The sequence below is a fragment of the Ochlerotatus camptorhynchus genome, unplaced genomic scaffold (assembly GCF_037179485.1).
Source record: "Ochlerotatus camptorhynchus isolate MF236.1 unplaced genomic scaffold, CSIRO-AGI_Acam_v1.1 ptg000196l, whole genome shotgun sequence".
Lineage (NCBI taxonomy): Eukaryota > Metazoa > Arthropoda > Insecta > Diptera > Culicidae > Ochlerotatus > Ochlerotatus camptorhynchus.
In genome coordinates, this window is record NW_027040686.1 from 4,639,955 (window position 1) to 4,653,981 (window position 14,027).

The following is a 14,027-nucleotide window of genomic DNA, read 5'->3' on the forward strand; positions in this document are numbered from 1 at the left end:
GGATCGATTTAGGGGTCCGTCTTTGCAGCACCCAGATTGAAACCGTGTAACTCATAAATGTCAACATTGGCTCAAGGCAATTCCAGAGCGTACTGTTGATTTCCAGAAAGTTTCGTGCGTTTACTTGTAGATGTAATAAAAATAAAAAGCGGATAGACAACAAAAGTTCGAACCCATTGAAAGATAGTTGAACATTCACCAAAAACTTCAAGAAACGTTCGATCAGCCATCGAAAGAAAGGAAGTGACCGAAAAAGTGGTTAGGTATTTTTCAAATACACAGGAAAGTTATGAGGAAGCCGGACAGTTCCTAACAGTGCTAGATATGGCCTAAAACTGCATTTGCAGAAAAAATTGTGTAAAATACTCAGATGGAAACCGAGACGAACTCGGAAGAGATCGTCGACTCTAGTGTAGATCACGCACACTTTGGTTTTATGCAGTTGAAAAGAAGAACATTAGAACGCTTAGCGGCGCCGGTGCTTTAGTGGTAAGCGTGATTGCCTCTCACCCCAGCAGGCCTGAGTTCAATCCCAGTCGGCGCCGCCGGGATGTTCTGAGGCATAACATCTCTGATCACGCCTTCCTTCGGATGGGAAGTAAAGCCGTTGGTCCCCGGTTCATGAGTTGATGGGTCGATAGGTAGGGTCCAGGTGTGGGAGCTCTCTTCCTGGCACGTCGGTAGCATTGGTGCTCAGCACGGAAAACAAGATCGACGGAAAACAAATCAAGGAAAAAAAAATTAGAACGCTCATGGCGATTGATCCAGTCCAGTAGATCCAAGTATAGGGTAGAGCACTACTTCGTCGTTATCGCCCATTTCCGTTCTATCGATCAGAAAAGATCAATAATATCAATGATTTCACCATGCACAAATCAATAATAGGTTTGTTCTGATGCGTAAGTTCATTAGCTACAACATAAATCCAGTTAGAGCGCATTATATGAATATTTACGCTCATTGTTCTCAAAACAAAAGAAGCGCTCCTAGCGAATCCTCTTTTTCTACGTTTATCCGTAGGACGAAGAAAATCTGATGGCGTTTCAATGCGTTAGGACGGAATTGAAACTCGTAGAACGAATTTAGAATCAAGAAGCAGTATTAGATTTTAAACAATATCTCAACAATTTGTGACTCTTTATCAAATCTAAAGGTACGTATGGAAAGGTGAATGAATTTAGAAGTCATCTTTGACAGAAATATTCCATTTTTTGTTTAAACTCGTTCAGAAAATAGAGGTAAAGCGCGGGTTGTGCTTAGTAGGACAGAAATTAGATCAAAAACCCTATTACAGCTCATCAAGTATAAATTAAGTTTAGGAGATTTTGAAGATGAGTTCACGAAACTACGGACGTCAATGCGGAAGACTTCAAACCACATTTAGCTGAGTTTCAGGGCAAAATCCACTGTTTAATTGGTTCCGTCAAACTTTTCAGAACAGTTTCGTAAATCTGCGATTGCATGTTTAAATAATTTTCAGAACAGTCATACGTCGTGAGTGTAACAATCTGTGAAGACTTACTCAGAAACCATATGATGGCTTATCTTCTGCACTTGCAATTGAAACCATGTTCTATCAGTTGACCTTGATGCAATCTTGGGATTTTATTCTATCTGACTTGTCCTCGAGATTGTCTGAATTTGAATTTTTATCTTTTGCTCTAGATTTACACATGACTTTCATTTGGAAAGCATATATCATTATTCAACATAATTATTAAGATATCAACTGATAAAACAAAAAAAAAGTTCGTAGCCTAAAAATTTTAAAACATTAATTACCTCACTCGTGAAAGTACCTTAATTCCCCATCATCACATCATCAGGCCATTTTCATGCCACCCGAAAAACACTCGTCGTTTCCGAGATGTAGGGTGCTCGTTCATGCGTCCTTTTAATCATCCGGCAAGCACCAGCGAGAAAACGCGTGTTCGACCTACGTGAACCAAATACCGGTACAGATAGGCCCCGGTTCGGCCCACGTAGACACAAAATGCACACAAGAGTCAAAACAAACCAGCAGCAGCAGCAGCTAGGCAAAGCGTCGTCGCTGCCGTAGCATTTGACCCAGTTTAATTAAATTTCGCGATTCGGCGAAGACAACCGCCGGCAGCCAGCTTACTTTCTTTTCGATTCGCGCAAACACACACACATTTTTCTGCGTTCGTTGTGGTCAGTTGAGGAACACGGACTTATGTAAAAAGTCCCGATGGCATTCGCTCGCTACGGAGACTACATATGGTTGAAGTGCCTGCAGCAACGTGGAGAGCGCACATGTGCCCAATATGTTCCGTGTTCCAGCAGCGGCTCTTTAAGTTCGGGGAAAGGCACAGAGAATGTGGTGAATTCTTTTGGCACTTTTATTTCGTTCCGGGTGGAGCCGTCGTGACGAGGCACAACACTGCCACCGACAGCCAGCAGTATAGGAGTAGCAACATATGCGGCACTGGAGGTCAATCCGGCACGTTGACTTGGGCGAGAATTATGGACAGAATGTGATATAATGCCTTAAAGAGCACTTTCTAGCTCCTTTGGAGAATATCCTTACTTCATAATGCACAACCAATTTGTACGCCACTTGAACAATGGAAGCCAATCAGAAACCGTTCCGGCTACGGTCGGTGCTTCAGATCTGATAAAGTCAGTCAGTTGCTTTTCGCTGAGTCATAGAGCAACACTCACCGGACGCTGCTGGATGATGGTGATGACCGAGAAAATTTGCCACCGCCGTCCGTCGTCACATGCATTCAACTGACATGCAAGAATGAGTGACTGGTGCGTTGACTGATTGCCGCGACGTGATGACGCTTGAAAATAATGTGACAAGAATGCGTCATCGTTGCAGGATTAAGGTATTGTTTGTGTATGCAGTTTAACGTTTCATAAATCATGTTTGCTTTTGAGGAACTAATTTAAGCATAATGGAACTGAGATGACTCCTAGCTTCTAATAAGTACAAAAATTAGCTATGTATTAACGATTTTCGTCACAAATTATGGATTCATCATTTATATGGTTATTAGACTGATGCAAAATTTGAAAATTTCGCTCCACAGTGCTCAAACGATTCCAAATTGGATCCTGATTATCCTCCCAATATTTGAACTCTCTCGCACAAACCATTTGAAGTTTATATGGAAATAAATATGGGGAAACCATAGTTTCACCATAATATATATCTCATAATTATGCTCTCATGCTTTAGAAAAAATATAGCTGCGCTTGTTGTAAATTTACTCAGCTACAACTTTATTGAAGACCACTTTTCGATCAAATGTAAGAAACAGAAGTTATCAATGATTCAAGTCACTGATGTCTTATGATTATGCTCCATAAACTGTCTTTCTGGCGCGAATAATAGAGGACAAAAATCATGGCTAATATGTCACACTGCAGAATAAAGGGTGTCCACGATGAAATTTCCACACACAAAATTGATTCGCAAAATTCGAGTTTTCATCCGATTGCCATCAAATTTTCAGGGATTGAGAAATAACTATTAAACTTCATTTTACCATTTTACTCGTATTTTATTTACAGTCCATACGTAAATGCCCGCACCTTGGCCTTAACCCCGGCCATAAGATTCTGCACAACCTGTGAATCAACCGTTTTTTGCATGTAAACCCATACTTTCTTCAGTTCCTCGACTGTCTTCACTACCTTCGGTCGTTTAAGATGGTGCTGCTTCATAATCGCCCAGTACTTCTCGATGGGGCGGAGCTCCGGAGTGTTGGGAGGGTTGAACATTTTCGGCACGAAATTGACCTTATTGTCCGCATACCACTTCAGCACGTCCTTGGAGTAGTGGCATGAGGCCAAATCCGGCCAGAAGATTGTTGGGACGTTGTGGGCCTTCAGGAGAGGAAGCAGCCGCTTCTGGAGGCACTCTTTTATGTACACCTGTCCGTTCATCGTGTCCTGGGTCACGAAAGGTGCACTCCGCTTCCCGCACGTGCAGATGGCTTGCCAAACCAGGAATTTCTTCGCAAATTTGGACATCTTCTGAGTGCGTACATGCTCCGGAACGCTGAACTTATCCTTGGCCGTGAAAAACAGGTTGCCGGGGATCTGTTTGAAGTCGGCCTTCACATATGTTTCGTCGTCCATGATGCAGCATTCAACTTTCGTCAGCATGTTGAGGTACAACTTCCTGGCACGGGTTTTGGCGGACTTGTTCTGCTTCTCGTCGCGATTAGGGGCCTTTTGTACCTTGAACGTTCGAAGCCCAGCCTTAGTTTTGGCCTTCTGGACAAAACTTCGGCTTAGGTGCAGCTTCTTAGCCACATCCCTAACGGAGGCGTTCGGATTTCGGTTGAAGGCCCCAACTACGCGGTTGTGATTTTTGGTGTTGTACGGAATACTTTTTCCTTCACTTCTGGGCTTCCGATCGGTGGTCAACCGTTCCTCGAACCGCTTAATCACTCGCGACACCGTGGAATTCGCGATTCCCAACGTTTTAGCGATGGAACGATGCGAGAGATCCTTGTTCTCGTGATGAATGCGCAAGATTTTATCACACACGAGCTGTTCTTTCGACTCCATTTCCGCGAGTTTTGATCACAGGACTTTAAAACTTGCAGGATGTAAATAATGCACTATGAACTAAATCCACCCAAATTTTCATTAAATTCTACCCAACGGTTAAAAAGTTAGAGCAATTTCATAGTGTGGCAATTTCATCGTGGACGCCCTTTACAGTGTTGCCCACTAGACTGATGCAAAATTTGAAATTTTCGCTCCACAGTGTTCAAACGGTTTCAAGTCGGGTCCTGATTAGCCTCCGAAAGTTTAAACTCATTTGATAAGAAACTGACTTGGCACAAGCCATTTGAAGTTTATATGGAAATTACTATGGGAAAACAAAACTTTTTGTTCTTTGTCTTTTAGCCTTTTTACATATTGCACTGTTAACAAATTCTATTGCTATACTTATGGGAATTTTTATAAGCTATACCTTTGCAGAAAATCGTTTTTCAGTCAAACGTCAAATTAAATAGTTATTAATTGTTTAAGAGATTGATAATCTTACGGCAAGATTAAGCAACTGTATTGTGAGCAACACTGCATTTTGCAGTGTGACATAGTTAGCCATGATTTTTGTCCTCTATTATACTAGCCATAAACACCAATGTTGCCTGCTGAACAGTTGATTGAGCATAATCATAAGACATAAGTGACTTGAATCATTAATCATTTTTGTTCCTTACGTTTGATCGAAAAGTGGTCTTCAACAAAGTTGTAACTGAGAAAATTTTCAACCATCTCAGCTATCATTGTCTAAAGTAGAGTGAACTGGTGAATTTTGAGATAGATGTGAACCGAAATTATGGTTTCTCCATAGTATTTCCCATATAAACTTCAAATGGTTTGTGCCAAGTTAGTTTCTCACTAAATGAGTTCAAGTTTTGGGAGGCTAATCAAGGCCCAATTTGGAACCGTTTGAGCACTGTGGAACGAAAATTTCAAATTTTGCATCAGTCTATTGCCCACAGTACAGTTACTTAATCATGCTATAAGATTATCAATTTCTTAAATAATTAATAACTATTTAGTTTGACGCTTAGCTGATAATCGATCTTCTGCAAAGTTGAAGCTGATAAAAATTCCCCGTAAGAATAGTAATAGAACATGTTAACAGTATAATATGGAAAAAGGCTAGAAGACAATGAACAAACCGTTTGGTTTTCCCACAGTAATTTCCATATGAACTTCATATGGTTTGTGCCAAGCCAGTTTCTTATCAAATGAGTTTAAACTTTCAGAGGCTAATCAAGACCCGATTTGGAACCATTTGAGCACTGTGGAGCGAACATTTCAAATTTTGCATCAGTCTAATGGTTATGGATACTTTGATTCGAAAGGTTATAGGTAGGGTAAGGTGGGGCAATATGGGTACCTAGTACATTTATTAATTTATTTGTTCGTCAAAATCAACCACAATTATGGGTTGCATTTTCAAACAAGCATTCGGGCTACATTGAGCTTGCTCAACCTTACCATATTTAAAATTGATTGAAATTATTATGACCTAGATAAATTAAGCTTATCTAGAGCATTGCATGATTGTTAACCAAAATTGATTAGCTATACCTATTTAAAAATTTATTACAAGAATGTAAGTGTAACTTGCTTACATCCTCCATTTCGGAATATACCGGCGATGGTTAGAAATTGCGCTTACAGAAGTGGTTATCTTTTTTATTGAGATCCGTCGATGCCTTCGCCTATACATATCGTTCGTACTGGTTTGCTGTGATGTAAATAGCTCAACGACCTAGTAGCGACGGTAACTGAGCATCGTGGGTTCAATTCCAGGATCCTTTACATTATGCGAGATTTCATTATTTTTATTAATGGTAAATGGTAATAGTAAAGACTAGGAATTTATGGTTCGCTTGATCTAACGGCTTTCTCAGTAATTGACTGACTGCATTTTGTAACAAGCTATGTTTAGGATAAAACGCGACGTAGAGAGTTTCAATTTTTCCTCATTTTCACTTGACATAATTAATAGATCGCATCAAAACGTCTAAGAGTCTAGTTGATCTTGAAGTACCGAAGAATTATTGAAGTTTCGTAAGTTGTAAATGCTCCCGATGTGCCGGGATTCCTCGAAGTTGCTGAATGCATGGAGGTTCGTAAACTTTCGCCGCTCCAGAGCTAGGCAAAGTACCAAAAGGTCTTGAAGTTCTAGGAGTTCCAAAAGTTTCTGACGTTTCGGAGTTTCAGGTATTTCAAGAGTTCTGCAGTTATGGGTGTTTTTATTTTTTTATTTCTGGTATTCCAAGAGTTCAAAAATGTTTAGGGTTATTGGCGCTTCGGGACTCTTGATAGTCCTTGGAGTTGCGAATTTTTCAAATGCTACCAGAGTATCAGAATACCTAGTAATGCTTTAGATTTCTTATAGTTTCGGAAATTTCTGGAGCACTTTAAGTTCCAAGAGTTACGGAAGTTCCAGAATTTCCGAAAGTGATATGTAGTTGGCCAACGTCCTCCAATTTTGTGTACACCGTAGTATCAAAAGTTGTTTATGTGTGTATTTAGTATAAATCCTTTCAGTGTATGATCATTTTCTATGTATACCCAATTCTAGTTGAAGCAACTCCAGTTTTTGAACTTCAATAAGCCATGGCCAATTATGACCATGCATTTAAGCAAAATACGGTAATATTTCGTAATAAGACCACAACAATGCATATTCTATATAGTGAAGGTACCGGGTCGAAATCAAATATTCTGCTTTACTTCGGGTGCTCAAATAAAAATGAAAACAAAACCCTCTCTCCCCATGACCCCCTGAGAATGGTCCCAAACATCGTCATATATCAACCTGCGATGACACAGCTAAATGGGAAAAATATGTCGTGACCCATTTTACGCTGTCTAACTGAGCAGCAAACTACAAACACTGCCTAAAGGAGTCAAGTCTTCAGTGTATTTCCGTACCTCTCACATTTACTTCGTTATTCTGACATACTACTATACGGATATATATGCAGCGTTCTCAAATGACAATCAGGAAAATTAACCGATGGCGCTTTAACTTTGATAACGACGCCACCGCCGCCGCAAGACTTACGCTTGATAGCAGCAAACTTGCGTTTGACGCAAGTTGCACGAATCCTGTTATCATCACCACAATCATCACGATCATTCCTTCCCTCATACTACCACCGCAACAAAACAAGCCGGGATGCACTTGTTACCCACTCTTCCATCCCTGCTGCGCAGATGCATATATTTTTGAATAAACAATGTACCCGACCTACATACCGTGAACTTTTCCTCCGCCCTCACACACCGGTAGTGACCTTAATTGGAAAACTATCATTGAAGTTGTAGCCTTTGGGCTTCCGGCCTTCCACACAGCTCTTCAGCTCGCTCTTCCCAGCATTATATTCAAGAACGAAACGCTCCATCCAACCTACACACCGGTTGGATGGTATTTCCATACCCTACCATCCACACAAAAAGCGTCGGGTCTGGAGTATACGGACGGCTCAGTTTCATTCACAGAAAATATACGGCCAAGCCACGGCTTCTTCGGCCCTTATTTGGTTCAGACAGGGGATCGATTTGAATTTCAAATCACTTAAGGCTCCACCGGAATCAGAAAATTGGTGATTTTGTAAAAAAATCATCTGGCATCAAGGAAATGTATTGCGACATGTAGTGCGATTCTCTACATGTTGCACTAACATATTTGCATATACATTCGGGGGTAAAACATATATTGGGAATTTAGTGATGGGTGAATATTATGGCTGATGGGGGATTCAAGTGATGGGAAATGGTAGTTTCAAAATTCATACCTTTATACAGACATATTAAGGTTATGCAATAATTCTTATGAACCATGTTTTACATAAGAGATTGGATGCTATAATATCATATTGATTAATATCCCATTTCCTGTTGCTGACGTGACAGGCATGGTCAATTAATTGATAATGGCTGGTAAACCATATGGAGGAAGTGATCGATCTGTATATTTCAGAAAACCATGTAAACAATAACTAGGTGGCTTTGTAGTAATATATTGGCTAAGGTTTATGTTATTAATTTACTATAAAAAAAAAATTGTGGGAGCTATGAAATCATTAAATCTTCAAAAGATATTTTGCACTTGTAAGTTAAAAGAAGAGATTGTATAATAAGTGGTTGACACATGAAACCTGTCAGTTTCACTTTCAGAGAGTCACAATTTTATGATCGATGAACATTCATTCTTCATGAAGAGAGCATATTTACCAGGGTTGTGGCAATCCGTTTTCTATAAAAACTGGTTTTTCAGCATTATGAAATCAATTGATTTTATGCTTGTAATTTACAAGAAGAAGTTATAATTTATTATTTGGCACATGAATATTTTCAGTTATTCTTTTAGAGAGTCACAATCAGCAATTTTATGATCGCTGAATATTTACTCTTCATGAATAATAAATAATCATTGATTATCAAATTATGAATCTCTGAAAGCAAAATTGACAGGTTTCATGTGTAAAACACATACTTTACAAACTCATCTTGTATCTCGTATGTGCAAAATATCATCATATCATGTCATCATACATCATATTATATGATGTAATGACTCCATAAATCCAAAAAAAACATTTGTTTTATAGCAAACGAATGGCTGCAAGCCTGAATGATATTATGGCTCTTAGATATTCTTGCAAGGAAAAAGGTGGATCAACAATTTTTTTAAAGAACTTCAGATTATCATAAACCTGCATTCTGATTAGTTACTTATTATTTTGAATATATCTTATTGTTCAATAAATAAAATCAAATCTCTTAGTAATTCTCGCAAGAGAAGATTGAAAAGCAATTTGTTCATGATATGTTGGAGCTATTTCTGTATGATCGATAATTATTCTGACATTATGGCTCTTAGATAAGAACTGTTCATATTATAAAATGGTCACCAAAAATAGTATGTTAATTTTAAATTTTTCATTGCATCCGTATTTTTTTAATCAGTATTTGTATAGATTATCATAAAAACATATATTCATTGCTTTCAGTAATGATAACCAGCCCCATAACTTCAGAATGAACCATCAAAGCAAGTATTGTAAAAAAATGCATTTTCAAAATAAAAAAATTATATTTCCATCTTTTTGTTTTTTTGCCTAAACGAACAAGGTAATTTTTCTTTTTTTTTTTTCAATGGGATCCTTTTTATACACTTACGTTGATATTATAGGTACAAAATAATAACCATTACATTTGTCAGATCATTTAATTAGAACAAAATGTGATAAAAGGTATGTGACAAAGTTAATAATCAGAACGAAATTTATTGTATGTGTTTCAAATGTTCTGTTTCATAAATATCGTGTATTATTATTGCTATGTTGCTTATAAGACGAGTTTAAAACATGCCGATGAAAGCATCAAACTAAAGAGTAAAATAAAAAAAAAGTTGGGACTGGTAGTGTGTGTCCGTTTTATAACTTGAACAATCCTTAGTCTTGCAAGAAAGTAGGTTGATCCGCAATTATTATTACAATAAACATCAGAAGATCATAAACATGTACTAGGTCTCTGGTTATTTCTGGTTAGTAACCTCTAATTTTTAAATAAATCCAGTCATATCTCTTCGAAATTCTCGCAAGAGTAGGTTGATCTGTATCTAAAGGAAGGAAATGCATCTAAAACCTTCAGAAGATCATACACCTGCTCTATTGTCTCTAAATATTTTGTAAATTCTCCTGGTTGATGGATAGATGACTCCTCCTTATATCTGGAATAAATTGAACAGGAATTGTTTCAAAGACCTTCAGAAAATCATGGACCTGGATGTTTAGGTAAATATTCTGGAGATCTCTTATTGTTCAATAAATAAAATCATGACTCTTAGATATACTAGCATGAAAGTAGATTGATAAAATTATACCAAAGAACTTCTTGATCTACATCCATCTGCACTAAGGTCTATGGATATTCCAAGTTCGTTATTACTTATTCTAAAAACCTCTAATTTCTCAATAAATCACACCAGGACTGTAAGAAATTCCCGCAAGAGAAGTTTGATCAGGATTTTTTTCCAAAGACCTTCAGAAATTCATTGGCTCTTATTGTTCAATAAATCAAATCATGCCTCTTAGACATTGAAGCAAAAAGGAAGGTTCATCAGAAATTATTTCAAATACCTACAGCTGTGGAAGTGCATCTAGAAAACTAAGTTGAGATCACGCAATAAGCTAATATGCAATATGCCATAAGCTTGAAATGCGAAGAAAAAGAAACAACCATGTATTTTAGAAATTCCCGCTAGTGTACGTTGATCAGGGATGTTTCCAAAGACCTTTCGAAGATCATATACCTGCTCAAAGGTACATGGATATTTTGGAAATTCTTTTGGTTGATGGGTGCAGCTCCATTTCAGTATACCTTATTGCACTTCGGCACATAGCCCGACAGCCTCATACAATTTTTCTTTACAGCATTCATAATTTAATTCTTGAGGAAAAATGTTTTTTACCCTTCTTACAAAGAAGGGTATAGATATCACTTGATCCGAGGCCCGGAGGGCCGAGTGTCATATACCATTCGACTCAGCTCGACGAGATCGGAACATGTCTGTGTGTGTGTGTGTGTGTGTGTGTGTGTGTGTGTGTGTGTGTGTGTGTGTGTGTGTGTGTGTGTGTGTGTGTGTGTGTGTGTGTGTATGTGTGTGTGTGTGTGTGTGTGTGTGTGTGTGTGTGTGTGTGTGTGTGTATGTGTGTATGTGTGTGTGTATGTAACTAAATGAATGCGCTCACGTTTCTCAGCAACCGCTCAACCGATTTGGACAAACTTGGCGCCAAATGATAGGTCTTGGGGTCCCATTGAACGCTATTGAACGGTTTTGGAATCGGTGAACCGGTTCCGGAGATATGGCCGGAATAAGATCCGGTGAATATGGACCTTCACGCTGGATTTAACGGAAAACGTATCAAAACCATCATGCGACACATCAAATTACTACAGAATTAAAAAATAAGATCAATGCAAGTTGTGTTAAGTGTTCCAGACCACATTGGGCACACTTGGACATGTTCTGGGTACCCCGGGGAAGTTGCTTGAATATGAATTGAATTAAAACCCATTAAATCACATTAAAATACGATGATAAGGTGATTGGTAGCCTCACCAAATAGACTACACCCGGATATATTCCGGGTACCCCCAGGCAGTGGCGTAGCGTCACTGGATGACACGGGGGGGGGGGGGGGTGCTTGGTCACTGATAATGACAATAAAATAAATAAACTTGAATAAGTAAGAAGGGTCTGATAACACCATAGGTGGATAAATTCGGGTTTTTTCTTTGGATTCGTTTTACGTCGATCTTGTTTCCCGTGCTGAGCACCAAAAAAAAGTCAAAAGCAGTTTTTTTCATTCAAAACCGAATTTCTGTTCATAATAATGTTTCCCTTGAGTTCCACTTGTCAAGAAGATATTAGAGAACCTTTTCATAAACAGAATTTGGATTTTGAACAGAAAAGCCAGTTAATTTGTAGAAAACATGTCTGCGTCTCCTTGCATCTAAATAAAAAAAAATTGAAATATATTTGATTCCAGACCGCAGCAATTTTCGTGCTTAGAACCACGATTTGCAAAATGCTAACACCCATAATTTCAACATTTCCGCAGTTTGATATCAAATTTATTTCATCCCAAATATGACTGCAGATGATCCATTAAAATTTCAGTAAAAATTAAACTTTTGTGGCTCTCAGAAATAGCCATATGAACCATCTTTCAAGGTTCTGTACCGGGAGGATTCTGTTGGTCATAAAAATGCTGAAAGCCACGTTTTAAAAATTAAACATATTCCAACCCAAATATTACTGAAGGAGAGCATCAGGTGTCCAGTCAGAAGCTATGACCAGCTAATGTTTAAAAATTTAACATTTTGCTGCATTATTAATTACATATAGACGAATTGTGGTGTACATACTACAATCCAATACAATAAGTATTTAATTTTCAGGATGATCCGGATCTTCCAGGTGACCATCCGGTGACCACTCAGTATGACCAGGTCAAAAATCAGCATTTTTATACTTTTCAGTTACAGATACAAATCAACGCATACTACAATCTAATCAACCACTCAGAGTCTAATACCAGCTGATGAATATAAATTCAGTGCTTTACTACATTGTATAATGATCACAATCAAATACAGGAAGTACAGCGGCGCCGGTGGTGTAGTGGTAAGTGTGATTACCTTTCACCCGAGCAGGCCTGGGTCCAATCCCAGTCGGCGCCGCCGGGATGTTCTGAGGCATAACATCTCTGATCACGCCTTCTTTCGGGAAGTAAAGCCTTTGGTCCCCGGTTCATGAGTTCATGGGTCGATAGGTAGGGTCCAGGTGTGGGAGCTGCCTTCCTGGCGTCGGTAGCATTGGTGTTCAGCACGGGAAACAAGACCGACGGAAAACAAATCAAAGAAAAAAAAAGTAAAGGGTTGTGTCCTAGACACGACCGCAGTATGACGTAGAACCACACAAAATTGATGTTTTTCATGCATTTTTGACTATTATACTTTATCTTAAAATTTTCAAGTATTTCAATGTTTCGGTTATGGTTGACTCAAAACAACTTACACATTTTTCTTGACAAATATCCATGTGAAATTCCACATGATTTTCATTTGACCACAGATAAACAGAATCCACTCAGAAGTACATATGAAATTTACACGCAAATGAATAGTATGTGTGGTCACGTATGGTTTTTATATGTAAGGGAGAATAGCCCATAATGCACCCCTGGGGTAAAATGCCCACTTTTAGAAAAACAGCGATAACTTTTCCTCAGATGCATTTTCCGGGTAACGGTTTGTGATTGTTTTCAACTGGAGGTTTCACAAATAATTCTTGATCATAAAATCATGTATTGACCTGCTGATTCCTTAAAAAAATTACATTTTGTGCAAAACAGGACACAGTTGTTAAAATCATCGACTGTAAATTAAGCTTTTAACATCATACATCACAAAAAAAAAATAACAAATTTACGTTTCGTATATTTTTTAGATATTTTACTTGATGAATCACAGTTTAACATTCTATTGAGATTTTGAGACCTTATTTCTGATGTAACATAAAGAAATAATCATTTGAAATACCGCATCCCTTTGCATTATCTACTTGCAGGGGTTATGGTTTGTCTATCATGGGGTGCATTTTACCCCAATGTTGTGGTGCGTTTTGGCCATTGTTGTCGTGCGTCTTGTCCCTATGTTGTGGTGCATATTGCATCATGAATCAGGCGTTTTGCCCCGCTATCATTTTGGAAGCAATTTAGAAAATACCTTGAAAGTCATGGAAAATCATCCTTTTGTAGTTCTAAATCACTCGATCTTTGTAGAAAACATGGTAATGAACCAAACGCCATTACTTTCTTCTTGATTTTAGCTTCCATTCGCCAGCCATTGACGATTTTGCTTAAAGGGTGCGTTTTGCACCATCCTACCCTACATATTTTAAGTATGTGGCCGACACATAGATATTGATTTGTTAG

General features: G+C 38.3%; 4 protein-coding genes across 7 annotated transcripts in view; all 4 read right to left on the reverse strand.

Moving 5' to 3' along the window:
• LOC135702729 (uncharacterized) overlaps nucleotides 1-3,102 on the reverse strand; it is a 115,102-nt gene extending 112,000 nt beyond the window's left edge. Inside the window, exons 1-2 of the mRNA XM_065223780.1 lie at nucleotides 1,586-3,102; nucleotides 1,523-1,540 (exon numbers count right to left, since the gene is read on the reverse strand). The gene's annotated coding sequence lies outside the window, so the exon portion shown is untranslated. The remainder of the gene's footprint in view (nucleotides 1-1,522; nucleotides 1,541-1,585) is intronic.
• Nucleotides 1-4,593, reverse strand: part of LOC135702730 (uncharacterized) — a 28,569-nt gene extending 23,976 nt beyond the window's left edge. The window contains exon 1 of the mRNA XM_065223782.1: nucleotides 3,392-4,593. Coding sequence (XP_065079854.1) covers nucleotides 3,535-4,545 — 1,011 coding nt within the window. The 5' untranslated portion in view covers nucleotides 4,546-4,593 and the 3' untranslated portion in view covers nucleotides 3,392-3,534. The remainder of the gene's footprint in view (nucleotides 1-3,391) is intronic.
• Nucleotides 1-14,027, reverse strand: part of LOC135702723 (probable peroxisomal acyl-coenzyme A oxidase 1) — a 365,647-nt gene that overhangs the window by 316,568 nt on the left and 35,052 nt on the right. The window lies entirely within an intron of this gene.
• Nucleotides 1-14,027, reverse strand: part of S6k (Ribosomal protein S6 kinase) — a 152,616-nt gene that overhangs the window by 104,296 nt on the left and 34,293 nt on the right. The window lies entirely within an intron of this gene.